General features: G+C 51.3%; 1 protein-coding gene across 11 annotated transcripts in view; it reads right to left on the reverse strand.

Annotated features, from left to right (window-relative positions):
• Positions 1-18169, reverse strand: part of ST3GAL2 (ST3 beta-galactoside alpha-2,3-sialyltransferase 2) — a 95820-nt gene that overhangs the window by 43427 nt on the left and 34224 nt on the right. For all 11 annotated transcript variants that reach the window (XR_012327927.1, XR_012327928.1, XR_012327925.1 and 8 more), the window contains exons 2-4: positions 7678-9070; positions 5137-5330; positions 1372-1551 (exon numbers count right to left, since the gene is read on the reverse strand). Coding sequence is in view for 2 of the 11 variants with exons in the window: in XM_033844007.2 (XP_033699898.1) it covers positions 1372-1551; positions 5137-5330; positions 7678-8016 (713 nt within the window). In the remaining 9 variants the exon portion in view is untranslated. The remainder of the gene's footprint in view (positions 1-1371; positions 1552-5136; positions 5331-7677; positions 9071-18169) is intronic.

The following is an 18169-nucleotide window of genomic DNA, read 5'->3' on the forward strand; positions in this document are numbered from 1 at the left end:
CTTCCATAACCCAGCCCCAACTTTTCTTCCCACAAGGCTCTGCTGTGATCATCTCACACCCACCATGTTTGTGCTCTTACCTCTGCCCACAATAGCCCTCTTGCTACTCTCCTCATATTTGGCACAAATCCCTCCTTCCCTATTAGTCAGCCATGGTGCCTGTAACCTACACTCCCATTTCTGAGTATTCATGGGACTTAAACTCTACAGCACTTAGTTTAGCCCTTGTGATTCCCAAATGTAAGATAAAGTCAGAAAACTGTAACTTATACTTCCGTGTTTAAAAAATACGTGGTGACAACAGGCAAAAGGTGGCAACAATCCAGTTGTCCATTGACAGATGAATGGATAAACAAATCTGGTATATCCATACACTAGAATACTATGCAGCCTTTAAAAGGGATGAAATCCTGACAGGCTACAACGTGAATGAACCCTGAAAACATTATGCTACTGAAATAAGCCAGACGCAAAAGGACAAACACTATATGATTCCACTTGTATGAAGTACCTAGAACAGTCAAATCAGAAACAGAAAGAATAGTGGTTATCAGAGGCTGGCGGGAGGGGGGAATGAGGAGTTACTGTTTAGTGGGTACAGAGTTTTCATTTGAGATGATGAAAAAGTTCTGGAGATGGGCTGTGGTAAGGTTTGCGCAGCCATGTGAATATACTTAATGCTAATGAACTGTGTGGTTAAAATAGTATATTTTGTTACACGCATACATTTTTACACACACACACAAACCTTGGTGAGACAGAGAGTAGATTAGTGGTTGCCTAGGGCTGGGAGGGAGGAGGGGTGGAGGGAGTGGGGGAGATGGCCAAGGGGTACAGGAGTATCTTCAGGTTATCTTCATCTTTAGAACATGCATGTATTCTAAAATTAATTGTGGTGATGGTTACACAACTCTGTAGACATACTAAAAGCCCCTGAACTGTACATTTTCAATGTGTGAATTGTATGGTATGTGAATTATATCTCAATAAAGCTGTTAAAAAAAAACTACTTGGTGAATTGAATTTCCTGAGGTTCCCAGCTGTGATTGGGCAACTGCCTCCAAAGAAAGTTCTCAGAAGGCAGAGCTCCCACAGTAGGAGCTACCTCCTAGAAAGGAGACCTGGAAAAGTGTCCTTCTCCACCTTACTACCACCAGTGTGCTGGCTGCCACCATGCAGGGAGTGACCCAAAACAAGCTGTGGCCTCAGCTAACCACCGTTTTGGGCCCTCCCTACCACTGTTTCTCTCCTCACCTGCCCCTCTTGGCCAAAATATTCAATTAAAGGAATTCTAAGATCCGTTCCCTGGACAACTCCTCCCAAGGTGGGCCTGTCACCCATATCCCACTTCCAGCCAGCAGAGGAGCTCACAATCGGATCTGCCCCGTGGACAGGGCACTGGCGATCCACAGTAGGTCCAGGGCTTTGAAGGGCACCAGCACGAAGCTGACGTTGGCGGGCAGGTTCTTGGCACTCTCGGGGTACATGAAATGGTGGGTGGTTCGGCTGCCGACATCCTGCTCAAAGCCCACGGTTGGCGCCTGATTCATCCTGCAGGGACAAGAGGGTGGTGTGAGAAGACACCACTGTGGAAACTGGTACAAGAGTTTTAGAGGACAGTTTGTTGCTGGCCATCAAACATGTAAATAGGTATGCACTTATCCAGCAATTCCATTCTTAAAATTTATCCTATAAAAATGGTTGCATAAGTGTGCAAAGGATATTCACTGCAGTATTATTTACAATAGTGAAAAGGAAAACCAATCAAACAATAGAGAACTGGTTAATACATTTTGGTACATTCATGTAACAGGATAGCATGTAGTCACCAGAATGAACAAAGTAGATTTACCTGTGCTGGTAAGAAATACGTCCAAGAGCTATTGAGTGAAAAAAACCAAGTGGCGTGAGGAATCTCACTTCTTTCCTTTTAACACATATCTTTTGAATACCTGTGCAGTCAGAGGAAATTACAACACAGAAAAGGAAAACTGAAAATTAGATAGTGTGATTCTATTTTTTGTGAAAGAAAAAAAAAAAGAAAGGATAGAAGGAGGGGGCAGAGAGAGAGAGAAGGGAAGGAAGAAAGGAAGCAATGAAGTAAGGAGGGAAGGGAGGAAGAATAAAAACTAACTTTTGTATAAGAATAGAAAAAAATCTGGAAGAGTATTAAAGTTTTAACAATGGTTACTCTTAGGGAATGAGATAATTCACTTTTATTAAAAAAATGTGTTTTATTTTTAGCTGCATTGGGTCTTTGTTGCTGCGTGCAGGCTTTCTCTAGTTGCGGTGAGCGGGGGCTACTCTTTGCTGCGGTGTGCTGGCTTCTCACTGCGGTGGCTTCTCTTGTTGTGGAGCACGGGCTCTAGGTGCGCGGGCTTCAGTAGTTGTGGCACGTGGGCTCAGTAGTTGTGGCTCGTGGGCTCTAGAGCACAGGCTCAGAAGTTGTGGCTCACGGGTTTAGTTGCTCCGTGGCATGTGGGATCTTCCCAGACTAGGGCTTGAACCCGTATCCCCTGCATGGGCAGGCGGATTCTTAACCACTGTGCCACCAGGGAAGTCCTGGATAATTCACTTTTTAGTGCGTACATTTCTGGGGGTTTTTTCCCCAATAACAAGGACATATTACTTTTTTTTTGCGGTACGCAGGTCTCTCACTGTTGTGGCCTCTCCCATTGCAGGCCACAGGCTCCGGACACGCAGGCTCAGTGGCCATGGCTCATGGGCCCAGCCACTCTGCGGCATGTGGGATCTTCCCGGACCGGGGCACGAACCTGTGTCCCCTGCATCGGCAGGTGGACTCTCAACCACTGCGCCACCAGGGAAGCCCCACATATTACTTTAATAATTTTTTTTTTTTTAAAAAGAAAAGACAGCCTTTCACAGCTTACAGCTCACCTGGCTGTTCTGTCCTCTTCCCTAGAAGACATGGAACCAAGACAAGAAGCTGAAGCACCCCTTCGGCCCCTGGGCAGATGGCTCAATTCTGCCCGTCCCAGCCACCCTGTCCCTGCACTTTAAGTTCTTGTCTCCCTTTCCACTCCAAGGCCAAGAGGGATGCCCGCGTTCTGACAGAGCCCACCTTCAGCTGTCCCGGGCTGACGTGCAATGTGGGGCTGTCTCTCCTCTGCTGTCTTAGAAGAACCTGGAACCCCAGAGCAATCTCCCCCCTGCCCATCCCCCAGGCTGTGACACACAACTTCTAACTCCTTTCAAGTGGTGCAAAACACAGGATCAAAGCTCCCTTTTTTTGGTGAGCATCTTAAAAACAAGTGATCCAGCTTTAAACAAAAACCTGTTGGCCTTTTCTGTTGTGACACATTGTGAGAACATTCCTATCTTGTGTGGATCACAATTCAGAATCATACCATCTAGGCGTGTGACTGTAACCTGGGCTTCCACTGGGGACACAGGGATCTGGGAGAGAGGGAGCAAAGTCTCCGCCACACGCTCTCCCAGCTTTTTTACGCTCGTTTGAACGTTCCCTGTCCATAGAGTGGCCAGCACCCCCTAGCTGGGCCCTGTGTCACAGGGGTTCCCCTACTGGCTCCCTCCTGCCCATCTCCCATTGATGGCATGATGTGGTGACAGTGTGTCCAGGATGCCTGCCCCTCCCCCCTCCCCCCCCACTGGTCGCTGTGCTGTACCTCATGCCTCTCTGGTTCCCTTCCCTTGAGGGACTGGAGGGTACTTTGGGCTGGGAAACCAGGAGTGGCCTGATTTGGAACTAGAGAGTGAGTCTGTGTTCTCAGCCATTTCAGTTCCAGTCTGCTTCAAGCAGAAGCCTAGAATCTTTCCTACAGCACCAACTGTGCTCTGGCCCCCGAACAGGGATTAAGATCCTGCCTCTCTTCTCCCAAATCCATTTCTTTAGAACTGCCAGTCTGCCTACCATCTGGGTACCCCTCTGATGTCTTGGTCTTTAGGGTTCAGAAATACTGTCTCCTAGAGGGGATGAGAAGTATTTTTCCCATTCATTAATAACAGTTTGCTGGGACTGCTACAGCTCCACACACAGTATTGGTCCTATTGTCACCAAAGCCACAGTCTGGATATGCCTCTGCCATGACAGCCCTGGGGTCTGTGAGGAACAGAGCAGGAACAGAGCAGTTGGAGAGGAAGCCTTAATGGGGACGGTGTTTCTCAGCTGGTGGCTGTGGATGCCTGGATTTGGCCTAGCATCCCCCTCTCCCCCCACCCCCCAACCATTCTCAACATGAGAAAGGTTCTGCAAGGAATGTTAAAAGCCTCAGAGACATATTGCTGCCTTGGTGTTGCTATGGAGACAGCAACAGTTTCTAAGACAAAGCCCTTCCCCCTGCCTCCTGGGAAACCTGGTCTTTCTGCAGTGCTCATCCTAAGAGATGCTTAGTGAAAACTGGGCATTTTCAGTATTTTTACTCTTAGAGCTCTTCCTCCACCAAGGAGTGGGATGGAAGGATCCCCACTGTGGCATTTCCTGCCGCAAGTCTAGGGAGATAAGTCTGAAAACACGGAAGTTCAGAAGCAGAATGAGCAGCCCATGTCCGGGTCACAAATCTACCTCTAGTCCCTGCTCACGCTTGGGCTCCCTGCTCCTGTCTTCGTCTGGAATGAGTGCCCTCCCAGCCCTTCTCTGTTCCTCAACGCTGGGCACAGACGTCTGTAGAATGAATGAGCCCCTGCACAATCGAAATGCTATGAGGTAAAGGTTAAGGGATGGGAGCCCAAAGCAGGCACCGACAGCTCCTTTTTCTGCCCAGGATGCCCCTCCTCTGCGAGTCTGCCAGAGGCATCACCTGTGGCTATTAAGCAAGACACTATTTTGGGGCCCACACTCCTGGCCCAACTGCTAAAAGGGACCAGGCAGGTGAAAGGGCCTCTGGGGGGAGTTTTCACAAGACATCAGCCAGGAGCCTAGTTTCAGCTCTTCGCAGAGGCATTCAGAGCTGGAAGCTGAGCGCGGGCCTCAAGCAAAGTTCAGAATGACAGTTCTGCCTCCTCATCCACCCCGACAAAGACAAGCGAGAGACTTGAGCCTCCATCACAGCACCCCTGGCAGCTGGCCGCTCCTACGCGGCCGCACAAGGCCAAGGAGGCCAGGGCCCCCTCCTGGAGGCCGGTCCTGGGTCCAGCCTTGAGCTCCCTGGGACTTACCTCATGATGAAGTTGTGCCCGTCCACATCCGGCCCGTAGCCAGAGCCCCGCAGGTTGCCCGAGTTCCCCACCACAGCACAGCGCCGGCACCGGCGGGGGTCCCGGAAACGGTAGGGGTTCTCGCCTGGTACTATCTGGAACAGCTTCTCCAGCACCTCGTTGGTGTTGTGTGACTTGAACTGAGGCTGCAACATCTGGGGAGGGGAGGGGAGCGGAGGGGAGAAGAAAGCAGGAGGGGTGTGATGGGGAGGGAACTCCCACCTGCTCCCTCCCTGCCCTCACCCTCCAGTGTCCAACCGGCGCAGGCCTCCTCCCCGGGCTGTCACGGGGCGGAAATCCTCCCTGAGCAGTAAGGACCTTGTTCAACAATAGCGAAGTTTCCCTACTGAGACCAGACCAGGGAGGGCCCTGCTTTCGGGAGTAGCTCTAAGGTACTGGTTGGGCTCGGGGGGGTCAAGGTGCTATTCAACACCTTCTCCAGGGGTCTGCAGGCCTGTGCCACGAAGCAGAGAGGCCCCTGCTCTGCTGTCCTCTCGGGGCAGCTCTTAGTCTCATAGTCATTTTGAGGTGCAGTTAATGTGGAAAGCCCCGGGGAGCTTCAGGGGCTTATTCCCAAGCAGCCTGCAGGGGGCGCCTCTGGGACTCAGCCTGAAACTCCAGGCAAGATCCACAGGATATCCGGAGCCCTGAGCCCTGGGGAAAAGGCAAAGAGGCACAGATATTCTTTCAAAGTCAGAACAGCTGGAATGAAACCGGTCCCCTGCACCTCCCACCACCAGTGATGCAAGAGACCATGAAATGAGGCCAGGGCAGCACTTAAACGCCTATAGTGCCAGGCAGGTAATGTGCAGGAGTGAAGAGGCAGGTGGGGCCTACAGCCAACAGGAGCTCCCATCGAAAAGGGGTGGCTCCAACCAACTGTCGCCTTGTGGGATTGTCAGCCCAGAAGGACCAGATTTTCTGGTTTCTCAAGAGAAGCTGAAAAAACAGAGGTCCTAAATGATGGTAACTCATGCAAATAGTTTAAGAACACTGAGTGAGCTGGATTCGGCCCCTGGGCCACCATCTGTAAGGGCTTTAAAATGTTCTGTGGTCCTAGCGGCAATGCTGTGGGTTTGCGGCTAAGCAGGAGCTGCTCAGGGGACAGAATGTATGGAGGGGATGGGTGGGCCTGCTTCTCTGCCTCTTCTCTGAGCACAGGAAGGGCCCCTGAGCACAAGAACATGAACTCAGTGTGGAGAAGCAGCTTAGCCCTGAGACAAGAATTTCTAAGTTCACAGCGAAAGAGGGTGGCTGTGGGGAGCAGCAGAGAGGTGGTTCCGGGGCTTAAACAGCCCTGAGTTCCACCCCCGTGAGCAGGGGGCCTGGCCTGCCTCTCGGTCCACCGCTGCCCAGAGGCCTGTTCTGGCTCTTCGTGGCCACCACTGAGACCTATGACCAAGGCAAGCTCAGGGCACTCTCTGAACCTCGATCTTCCCTGTAAAATGAAGGGTGTGACTATGAGCAATGGGCAGGACCCTTCAAGGGCTCCAGTCTGACATGTGAAGGGCGTGTGTGGCTCCTGGTGACTCCTGCTCTGTAGACTCCCCATCCTTAGGGACTCTGAGAGTCCGGGCTGGGAAGCAGGATCTCTGAGCTGCTCTCATAAGCCTGATTGCAGGAGCTCATCCTCACAGCTGTCCTAACTGTGAGAAAAAGGGAGAGTCATCACCCTCCCCATGTGCCAGCTGGGGAAACCAGGGACCATGAGCTGCCTCCCAAGTCCCCCAGCAGGAAATGCCTGCAGTCTGCAGGCCCCCCCGGGTCAAGTACTGATGCTGCTCCACCTCTGACATGTGTGGCAACCAGATGGCCCTGGCAAAGCCTAGGGAGTGACGCTCCAGAGATGACAGGGACAAGGTGAAGGGAGCTAAAGCGGCAGCAAGGTGACAGGATCCGGAAGAATGGGGAGGCTTGGGTACACCTGTCCCCCCATCCCCTCCCCTTCACCTCCCTTAGCCCCCAGAGGAGTTGCTAATGCTTTCCTATCCCAACCCAGAAGAAAGGCTTTTCCAGCAATTGGAAGGAACCAAGTGAGTGGCATGGTGTTTCAAATTATTTTGAGCAAACATTTACAAATTAGGATACTGCCTGCATAGCAACAATCACTGGAGCTGAGCTGCTGCCTCCTTTATAAAGGGCAGGCCTTCTTCCTGTTGCCATGCTCACTTCTCGCCATCTTCTCCCTGGGGAACCTGTTTCTCCTGGCTATTTCACCTCCCTGGCCCAGCAAGGCATCTCTGGTCTATGTTTGGCCTCTACAGGCACTAGAAAATATTAGTTCTCTTTCCTTCCAGGCCACAGCTCGCTCCCCCTTCACAATCTGTGATCCTAGGAGCTGGCTCTGGTCCAGTGAACCTCACACTTTGTCAAGGCTCTGGGGGCCAGAAGATAGACAGCCCCAATCCAAGAGGGGGCTCTAAGGGTGACTCCCAAATGGCAGGACAGACCACCGGAGAGGCGGCAGCAAAGGGGAGGCAGGAAGGGCCACAGCTTTCTCACCATCCACCACCTCTGGACCTCTGGGGGCAGGTCCATGTTCTCCCGGGTCCAGACCGGGGAAATGTTGCTGTTGAAGTGGCTATCAAACCACTCAGAGGCGCCGGCGTCGCCCATGCAGCGGCGACAGGCACAGCTCTTGCCGGCGGGCCCCTCCTTGCTGAGGCGCTGAAGGCCGGTGTAGCCGGGCACCAGCTTCACCCGGTGGGTCCCGTCCAGGGCGCCCGAGTCCAGGTAGGGCAGGGTGGCCATGCTGTGGTGGGAGTAGGTGAACAGCAGTGACATGATGAACACCAGCAGGAAGGCCACGGAGAGGAACCACACCCGCAGGGAGCACTTCATGGTTCAGCACCCCGGGGAGCTGGGGCCTCAGCCCAGCAGTCAGGCAGGTGTCACCGTGGCCACTCCTTTCCCAGCCCGCTGATGGGCCAGCCACAGCGTAGCCTGCTTGTTCTGGCACCACACGCAAAGGGCATATGGGCAAGTGCCAGGGAGGGGACAGGGGCAGAGGTCCCACACTACGCCCTCCCTCAGCGTCAGGAGAAAGCACGTCGGCAGCAGTGGCTCCCCTGTCCCTGAGCCGCCTGGCCCTGCTTATGGCTTCATTGGGTCTCTCCGTCACTAGCTGGGCCACAGAGGCTCTGCTTCTCCCAGAGCCCTGGCAAGGGGGAGGTCAGTCCATCCCAGCCCTCTAGTCCCTTGGGGTTGCTGGCTGCCAGCTGTGGGGGTCCCCCTCTTTGGCGGCTTGAAACGATCCAGTCTGGAGCATTCGGGGTCCTTGTGGCTCATGAGCAGATGCCGAGGCGGCCCCTCGTCCCCTGCAGCAGGGAAGCCCTTGAACCCCAATCATAGCAGAGAGCACGTGGGCTTCAGGCAGCCTGAATTTCATTTAAGAGTCTTCCCTCTCTCAGTTGGCCCTCAGGGCCCAACCCCTCTGCCAGGGGAGGAGAGGGAACCAAGCCCCAATCCAGAGAGAAGAAACCCAGGAAGCTCCGTGGGTTCCAGAAAACTCTTCAGAGACCAAGATCCTCCTGGCGTTAGGTTCTGCCCTTCTACTTCCCATCCGAGGCGCCAGCCCCTTCCCCCGACGGTCGCAGCCCCAACTGCAGTTGTGTAGGGGGGGTCAAACTCCAGCTCCTGCTCTGAGGTCCTCTGGGGCCTGGGAACAGCCGCTTCTCAGCAGGGTGTTGCTTCGAACGCCATCAGGGTCAGCCGAGCGAGTGTGAGCCGAGCTCCAGGCCAGGGCCCAGGCCTCCGTCTTGGTGCTGCTGGCCCAGGCTTGGAGGCTGCTCTGCCCATCTCCGCTCCCCTGAGGCCTCTGTCCTGCCTTGAGCTAGCAGTAATCCCCTGGCAGGTTCCCCTCACTCGTCAGGCGCCAGGCTGCCGCAGCATGACTCTGAAATTGCAGAAAGGAAAAATAATGTGCAGACAGATCGCACATGCACACGTGCTCTCCCCCAGCCCTGCCCCCAAGTCCCAGAGGGGACAGAGCTGGCAGTAGAGGAGATGCCCACTTAACTGAAGGGTGGACAAGAGAAAGGGCTCTTCCCTCTAACTGCAGAGAGCATCACTCTGCTCTCCTTAACTCGGGCCTCTAAAGACGAGATTAGCCCGCCACCCTCACTCATTAGTCAGAAGGTAAACAAGGACAGAAAGGAATTTCCCTAGAGCCACAGGGCAAGTCGCTGGAAAAGCCAGGTTTAGGAAGTTCCTATTCCAGTGACATGAGGTTAATTTCAGCAAACTTAAGAGAAAATGGCCCAGAGAAAAGATCGTAGGGGACTGCAGATATGAGCCCCTGCCCGGGCGTTCTCTACCCCTGAGAAGAGGTAGAGAAGCCCCCCCCAAAGTGAGGGGGGCGGTTGACCTGAGCCCTGGGATTTGCCCTCTCCCCTCTGTAGTGTGGGCTACAGATGAAGCATTCCTGGGTTAGCTGGCTGATTCATTGACAATCCTTCCAGCTCTGGTGTCAGCGAGAGAACCTGACCGTGTCAGGACGCTCAGCACCACCACCACTCAGCCCTCTGGACAGTTGCCTTCCTCTGCAGGTTACCAAATAAATGCCATGGGCTACTGACAGCCTGAGACCCTGTGCTGCCCTGGGCAAGAGCAGGGAGAAGAGGCAGCAGGGAGCTTTGGAGATCCACCCTAAGGAAAGGAGCCTGAATCCATGCCATGTGCTAGGGAGCCAGGGTGAGAGTCAGGGACAAAGCTGAGAGTGGAGCCCCCGGGCCCTGGCTCCATGTCATGGGGAGCACTTAATCCTAGAGGCCTGCGTGTCCCCACCAGCTCCTCTCCAAGTCCAGCCAGCCCTGGCTCTGACCCGGCCCCTGGGCCTCACAGCTGTGCTCGGAAAGCTCCAGCTCCAGCCAGCTCCTCCGGCAACTCTGGCTGCTGCCTGTGCAGCACCAGCTGCACAGTAGGCATCTCAGGCTCTATGTTCAAGAACCTCTGCCGCCCCCTCCATTTATGGCAGCTCCAAATTCTGGGGCCAAGCCAAACCACAAAGCCATCAGGGAACAGAACTAACACGTTCCAATAAGGAGACATTATTCTGGGTGGGGAAACAATGCTCACAGACGTGGAGGAACTTGCCTAGTCACAACCTCCTGAGTGTAGCTGAGATTTGAGTCCAGGTCTATCCAGTTCCAAAGCCTGTGACTGGCCGGGGCGTAGAAAGAAGCCCATGGGTTCCTTCAACTACCCAGAGGCTCCAGGGTAAGAGGCAAAGAGACACAGAAGCCGGCTTCCCAGGGTCAAGAGTGAAGCTTCGTCCGCGGGCCTCACCGGGGCCCCCAGCTCTAACCCACAGACCCAGTGGCACTGGTCCAGTGTGCTCCTTCCAAAGGTTCTACTGCACCCTTTGGCATGCGGGACTCCATGCACAGCCTTTGGTGGCGCTGTCTGTAAATAGAAGCCAGGTCACTGTCTCTTCTAGGCCTCCCTTTGCTCATATCCATGACCAACATCTAAGGAAGAGAACTCCGTTTTGCAGGGTCTTGCTCCCAGCATCCTGTGACCTGAGGAGAGCCAGCCATGAGGCAAGCGGCCCAGGAGGTGGTGACTTTCCAGGCTGAGCAAGGGATGCTGCGAGGGGCCTGGCTGGGGAGACCTGGTTTCTGGTGCGTGGCCCACTGTGGCCCCCGAAGGCGGACTTGGGCAGAAACCGGCACAGGAGGCTCTGAAGGAAACATCTCTCACGTTGGGGAAGGCTGTAACTCCTTGCAGTCTCAACAAAGGGGGCATCTGACGTAACCGGCTGCCTTGTCAGGGGAGGAAAAGCCCCAGTTTCGTCACTGTGTTTGGGAAGAGCAGAGAGGGTCTTCCCAAACAAGGGTCACCGGCAAAAGCCTTTGCTCTGGAAATCCCAAGGCTGGGCTGCTTCTGGGAACGTGTGCTGAGGGCAACTGAGGGCACAGGGCAGAACGCAGCAAGAACGGTCAGAGGCCCCAGACATGCACCCCGAATCCCAGAAGTCACCTGGTTAAGAGCTTTTATGCACGTCATTTGCTCTGGGGTACTCCCCGTGCCCTCCAGTTGCCAATGCCTAATTCTCATTTCTCCCTTTCACAGCTGCTCTATCTTTCACTTTAAGCCCATGCAAACCCCGATGTAAAAGAGTCGGGGGAAGGGCACACATTTGGGCATCAGCTCCCACCTCTGGTGCCCACAGAGGGAAGTAGGCCAGTCTTCCAGGGCCACCTGGCTGGTGCTGGCTTATTTATTCATTCGACAGATACTTAATGGGCCGGCGCAGGGCTGGGGGCGCTAGTGTGGGACAGTGAACACACGTCCTGTCCTAATGGAGCTTCTGGTCTAGCGGCAAATACAAAGGCAAGGCACAGGGGATTACAAAGTGCCATGACAGGGAAGTTACAGGGTGCTGTGAGAGGGAACAGAGTACACAAGGAGGAAACAGCCTGACCTGTGAAATACATGGCAAGAGGGGCTTCCCTGGTGGCGCAGTGGTTAAGAATCCGCCTGCCCATGCAGGGGACACGGGTTCGATCCCTGGTCCGGGAAGATCACACATGCTGCGGAGCAACTACGCCCGTGCGCCGCAACTACTGAGCCTGTGTTCTAGAGCCCGCGAGCCACAACTACTGAAGCCTGCGCGCTTAGAGCCCATGCTCCGCAACAAGAGAAGCCACTGCAATGAGAAGCCTGCGCGCCGCAACAAAGAGTAGCTCCTGCTCGCTGCAACTAGAGAAAGCCCGCACGCAGCAACGAAGACCCAACGCAGCCAAAATAAATTAATTAATTAAAAAAAAAAAAAAAAAAACCATGGCAAGAAGGCCAGCAAAACTGGGGAGGGTGTCGGAGAGGTAGGCACGAGGGGCCCGGACACAGAGGCCTTTGAAGGGATTAGGATTTATTATTAATCTGATGGGAGGGTTTTGGGGAGGGATGTGTCATGACCTGATTTATATTTTAAAATGGACCCTTGGAGCAAATTTTTTAAAACTAACAGTACTAAGAGTTTAGAGAGGATGCAGAGTATCAAGAACACTCACTCACCATTGGTGAGAAAATAAATTGGTACAATGCTTGGGAGGCTAGTTTGGCATTACTTAAAAAATATGGACATAAGTATATCCCAGCAGTATTTCTTTTTAAAGAAAAATTAAAAAACATCTTTCTCACAGAAGAAGATGGAACACTGGGGACACAATGAGAGATTAGAAAGTTCCCCCATTTGTCCTGAGCTAATTTATTTTGTGATGTCCCATGTGAGAAGACATCCTCAGAAAATGTAGTCCTCCTAGTTTGGGTGGGAATGAATGGTTTCTCAGCCAAAGGTTGAATATTTAGAATCAATGAATTATAAAGCTGGTGAGTTCAGCCTGCTTGTCCTATTAAGCAGATTTAAAGCTTAAGTTGAACCCTGACAACTAGTTGAATACACTGTTTCATTTTCCCCCAAAATCGTGCTGCTACTTGGGACAATCTGTTTTTCTCATTGAGGTTTAATTCACATATAATAGGATGCAGAAGTCTTTCAATGTAGAGCATGATGCATGTTTACCCATGTGTGTGAGCACCCAGTATAAAATACAGAGAATTTCCACCACCACCCCACAACCCCGGAAGTTCCCTTGTGCTCCTTCCCGGTCATCGTTCACTGCTATACTACTTTGCTGAGTCCGGTCACCATAGATTAGGTTTACTTGTTCTTGAACTTCATATAAACACTCCTGCCTGGCTGGCTTCTTTTGCTCAGCACAATGTTTTGGAGATTCGTCCATGTTGTGTGTATCAGTAGTTTATTCTTTTCCACGTTTGGACAGTTGAGTTGTTTTTAGTTTTTGGTTGTTATGAGTAAAACTGCCCTGACCTTTCTGTACAACTCACCTTGTGGACACATACTCTCATTTCTCTGGGGTAAATACCTGGGAGTGGAATTACAGGACCATAGGGTACATACACCAGTATGTTTAACTTTACCAGAAATTATCAAATAGTTGTCCAAAGTGGCTGTAGCATTTTATGTTTCCACCAGTAACATAGGAGAGTGCCATTTGTTCCATGTCCTGGATATCTGCTATCTTTTTAATTTTAGGCATCCTGGTGGGTATGTAGTAAACTCTAGTATTTCTACAAGCAGATACACGTGAACATGTGTACCAAGAGACATATGAGAATGCTCAAGGCAGCACTGCATAATAGCTGAAAACTGCAAACTCAAATGTCCATCAGAATAGGATGGATAAATCGTGGTCCATTCATGTAATACAGTAAAAATGAATGAACTCCAGTTTCAGACATAAACAGGAATGAATATGACCAAAAAACTATTATGTTGAACAAAAAGGATAAGTCAGGGATGAATACTTACAGTATGAGTTCATGAAAAGTTCAAAAGTATGCAAAGCTAAGCAAGAAGTTGTTTTAAGGCCTCTATACACATAGATGATAAAACAACAGATAAAATCAGGGGAACACTGTAAAATCCAGGAAATTCCCCTGGACGGGAAGAAGGTAGATGAGACAAGAAGAAGGGTCTATAGGAGCTTCAGAAGTACTGGGGAATGTATTACTCCTTAATCCAGATAGTAGAAACAGAGTATTTAAAATTTTTATTCTTTAAGGAATTTTTTTTGTGTGTGTGGTACGCGGGCCTGTCACTGTTGTGGCCTCTCCCATTGCGGAGCACAGGCTCCGGACGCACAGGCTCAGTGGCCACGGCTCACAGGCCCAGCTGCTCCGGGGCATGTGGGATCTTCCCGGACCGGGGCACGAACCCGTGTCCCCTGCATCGGCAGGTGGACTCTCAACCACTGCGCCACCAGGGAAGCCCAGTCTTTAAGGAATTTATATGATATATACTATTCTGAATGTGTGATGCATTTCATTATAAATTCTAATTTTTTTTTTTTTTTTAGGTTAAAACATTTTTTGCTAAGGGACTACTCTGGCTGCTGTGTAACACTAGCAGGGGACCACAGAGAAGCTACTTCATGTATTCTGAAGGGTTTAACTGATGGGTGAGATGGAGGGTGGTGGGTAGGAGAGGAAGACTGAACCCGGGGCACAGGACCTTGTGGCCCGAGCAACCTGGTGTGTGTGTGTGGGGTGCCATTCTTTCATACAGAAAAGTCAGAAAAGAAAAGTCAGGAAAGAAATGGGTTTGGGTAAGAAAAAAAAAACAAGAGTTCTGTTTACAACAGGTTAAATTTGAGATGCCCTTTAAATGTCCAGGTGGAAATGGCAATAGGCAGCAGGACACAGATGTCTGAAGCTCATGGATGAGGTCAGAGCTGGAGGGATACATCCGAGAGTCATCAGAGCACAGTTCATTCTTAAAACTACAGGACCAGAAGAAATTATTGATGGAAGGCCTGGCATAGATAAGAGAAGGCTGTCAGCAGTAACCTTCACAATGGCTGATCCAGAGGTTTGGAGGGGGTGAACACCTGACTGGATGAGAAGTGGCCAACAGGCAGGTGAAAAGGTGCTCAGCACCATGAGTTATCAGGGAAATACATATCAAAACCATAATCAGACACCACATCCCGCTCACTAGGATGGCTATAATCAAAAAGACAGATAATAACAACTATTAGTGAAGATATGGAGAAACTGTAACTCTCGTACATTGCTGGTGAGAATGTGACATGGTGCAGCTACTTTGGAAAACAGTCTGGCAGTTAAAAGGTTAAACAAAGAGTTACCGTATGACTCAGCAATTCTAATCCTAGGTCTATACCCAAGAGAAAGGAAAATATATATCCACATAAAAACACGTACACAAACGATTATAGGAGCATTATTCATATCAGCTCCAAAGTGGAAAGAACTCAAAGTTCCATCAACTGATGAAGAAACAAAATGTCAAATATCCATACAATGGAATCTTATTCAGCCATAAAAAGGAAGCACTGAGACGTGCTACATGGATGAACCTTGAAAACATGGTGCTAAGTGAAAGAAGCCAGACACAAAAGACTACATATGATGTGATTCCATTTATATGAAATATCCAGAATAGGCAAATCCGTAAAGTAGGTTAGTGATTGCCTAGGGCTGGGGGTTGGAGGAGATGGGAGCAACTGAGAATGGGTATGGCGTTTCCTTCTGGGATGATGAAATGTTCTAAAATTGTTTGTGGTCTCATTGCATCACCATGTGACTAGACTAAAACCAACTCACTTGTACACTTGAAATGGCCGAACCGTATGGTATGTGAGTTATATCTCAATAAAAGTGTTACTAAATAAAGGGAATGAGATAAAATAGAATGGGAGATATTACTGAATGTTTGTATACTGGTGGGGATGGTTCAGTAGAGGGAGAAGTTAACGCTGCAGGTAAAAGGATAATTAAGAAGCAGAGTCCTTGGGACTTCCCTGGTGGCGCAGTGGTTAAGAATCCACCTGCCAATGCAGGGGACACGGGTTCGAGCCCTGGTCTGGGAGGATCCCACATGCCGTGGAGCAGCTAAGCCTGTGTGCCACAGCTACTGAGCCTGTGCTCTAGAGCCCGCGAGCCACAACTACTGAGCCCGTGTGCCGCAACTACTGAAGCCCACGAGCCTAGAGCCCGTGCTCTGCAACAAGAGAAGCCACCACAATGAGAAGCCTGTGCATCGCAAGGAACAGCAGCCCCCGCTCGCCGCAACTATAGAAAGCCACAACTAGAGAAAGCACAGCAACAAAGACCCAACGCAGCCAAAATAAATAAATAGATAAATAAAAAACAAACAGCAGCAGAGTTCCTGAGCAGCAAGAACGGGGCAGAGGGTGGGGGGAGCCAGTGCCCGCATGGAAAGGATTGACCTGCCTAGCAGGAGGTGAAGCAGAGAATGGGCACAGGCACAGGGAGGGATGCATCTTTATTGCTGGGGTTGGAGATTTACAGAGATCAGATGTGAAACAGTCCTCTAAGAGAGGAGAGTAACGAGGTAAATTTAGTGGGAGGCAAGGCAATACTAGTGTCTTCTGAGAGGTTTGTGGTTACAAATTTAGCAAATTCGGTGAGACCACTTAACAATAAATACCCCCTGAATGGCTGGCCGAGCTCAAAATGCTGAGGCTGAACAGAGGAACTGGAGAGCAGAATCCAGAAGGTCAGGGGCAGCCTTGGAGAACGGATGGTCTTCCCTAGAGCCTTCTACCAATCAGGGGATGCATGCTTGAACAACTATGCTAATACAAGGAAACAAGGGAAACCGAAGGAGGCCCTGGCCAGCCTGCAGGTGGAAGAAAGGAAAAGCAGGCATATGGGATTGAGCAGCAAAGCTTGCCCCTAAGGAGAATGGATGGAACTGGGTTTTGGAGGCTAGCATGGTTTTAGAACCAGTCTCTGGTCAGTTCCCAGGAGACAACCCATCAAATTAACCTAATGAAGCACAGGATATAGCACAGCCTCAGACCAGCGCAGCTGAACACAATCTTCTTGGCAGGCAGAGAAAAGAAACGTCAAAATAAAGAGCAGAGGATGGGGGAAGGGAGACTGCTTGAATCTGGAGGGGGTGGAAAGAAAGAAAAAAATCCCAGCCCAAGACGCTGATAAAGCACCCTCTTTCCTCCCACTGACACAAAGCCTAAGGATGTGTCCCAGAGCCTCAATGTAAAGGCATCAAACCACAGATTGTACCCACATTGCATGGTGTTTTATGAGTTTCTAAGCATTTGCAGGCATAGCCTCTCATTTGGTATTCACAAAAGTCCCAAGACAGCTCAAACAGGTCAGCCAGGCGATAAGTGACAGAGCTTTAATATCATTCCAGGTCTGATGGCTCCAAGGCCAGTGCTCCTTCCAAAAGCTCCCACTGCCTTCCAGAGAGGCTTTTCCCACTAACTGGGGCACAACCATCAAAGGGTTCCCTGTGTCCCAGAACCTTGCCAACCTAGTAACCCAGCAAACTCCCTGCTTGCTGGTGTGGCAACAGCCGACACCAGCAGAAGATGCCCTGGGGTGTCAGTCATTATCTGGAAGAAGAGACCTGACAGCCCCTCCCTCACACTCAACTGAAGCCCAGAGAGCCACATCCTTGATGTGTCTGAGAACTGGTTGCTTCACCTCTGCATGCTTGGCTGACTGAAGTCAGCACATTGCAACATGCTGGCACCACCCTCTGGCACATACCCCTCAGTTATCCTAGTGACTCAGGCCTCCTCGCTCCCCAGTTACAACCCCTCTGGCAGTGTCTTCCTGCAGGACACCTCACTTTGCCTTGATGTCGAGTCTGAGATCTCAGCTCCAGAACTTCTGAAGCTGTCCTGAGTTGGCAGCCAGGAAACCAGAAAGCAAGAGCTAACATTTCTTCCAGCCTATGATCATCACTCTGGCTAACTTTCAAATAAATCCCAGCGAAATAAACCATCAGTCTTCATTGCAAGCGGATCGATGTTGCACCCTAAGAAACAGGCTCTAAGGGGAGGAATGCTGGGCTCTAAGGCACGGGGAGAGGGTGGGACAGGGGGACAGCTGGGATGTGGGGTCCCAGCTTTGCACCACACCTGCCCCTTAAAGGAGTCCCAGTGTGATTTGTTGGTGTTGGGTGCGGGGGAGGCGTCCAGGAATTTGTTATACATATCTACAGTAGGCAGGGAGCGATCCAGAAAAACAATATCGACCGTCTCAGTAGCAAGGCAAAGCCAGACAGAAACTGTTGAGGAGAGGCAGGGAGATGGGGCGAGGAATAAATAGAAAGTTATTTAAAGAACAGAACCGGGCTTCCCTGGCGGCACGGTGGTTGGGAGTCCGCCTGCCGATGCGGGGGACACAGGTTCGTGCCCCGGTCTGGGAGGGTCCCGCATGCCGCAGAGCGGCTGGGCTCGTGGGCCGTGGCCGCTGAGCCTGCGCGTCCGGAGCCTGTGCTCCGCAGCGGGACAGGCCACGGCTGTGAGAGGCCCGCGTACCGCAAAAAAAGAAAAAAAAAAGAAAAAAGAACAGAACCACCTGTATGATGAAGGCCAGGGCGGTTCCTGTTAAGCCCCTGTGTCCACTGACCAGTCTCTCCAGGGTCCAGACCACTTCTTATTTGCATTTT

This window comes from Tursiops truncatus, chromosome 19 (genome assembly GCF_011762595.2).
Source record: "Tursiops truncatus isolate mTurTru1 chromosome 19, mTurTru1.mat.Y, whole genome shotgun sequence".
NCBI classification, from domain to species: domain Eukaryota; kingdom Metazoa; phylum Chordata; class Mammalia; order Artiodactyla; family Delphinidae; genus Tursiops; species Tursiops truncatus.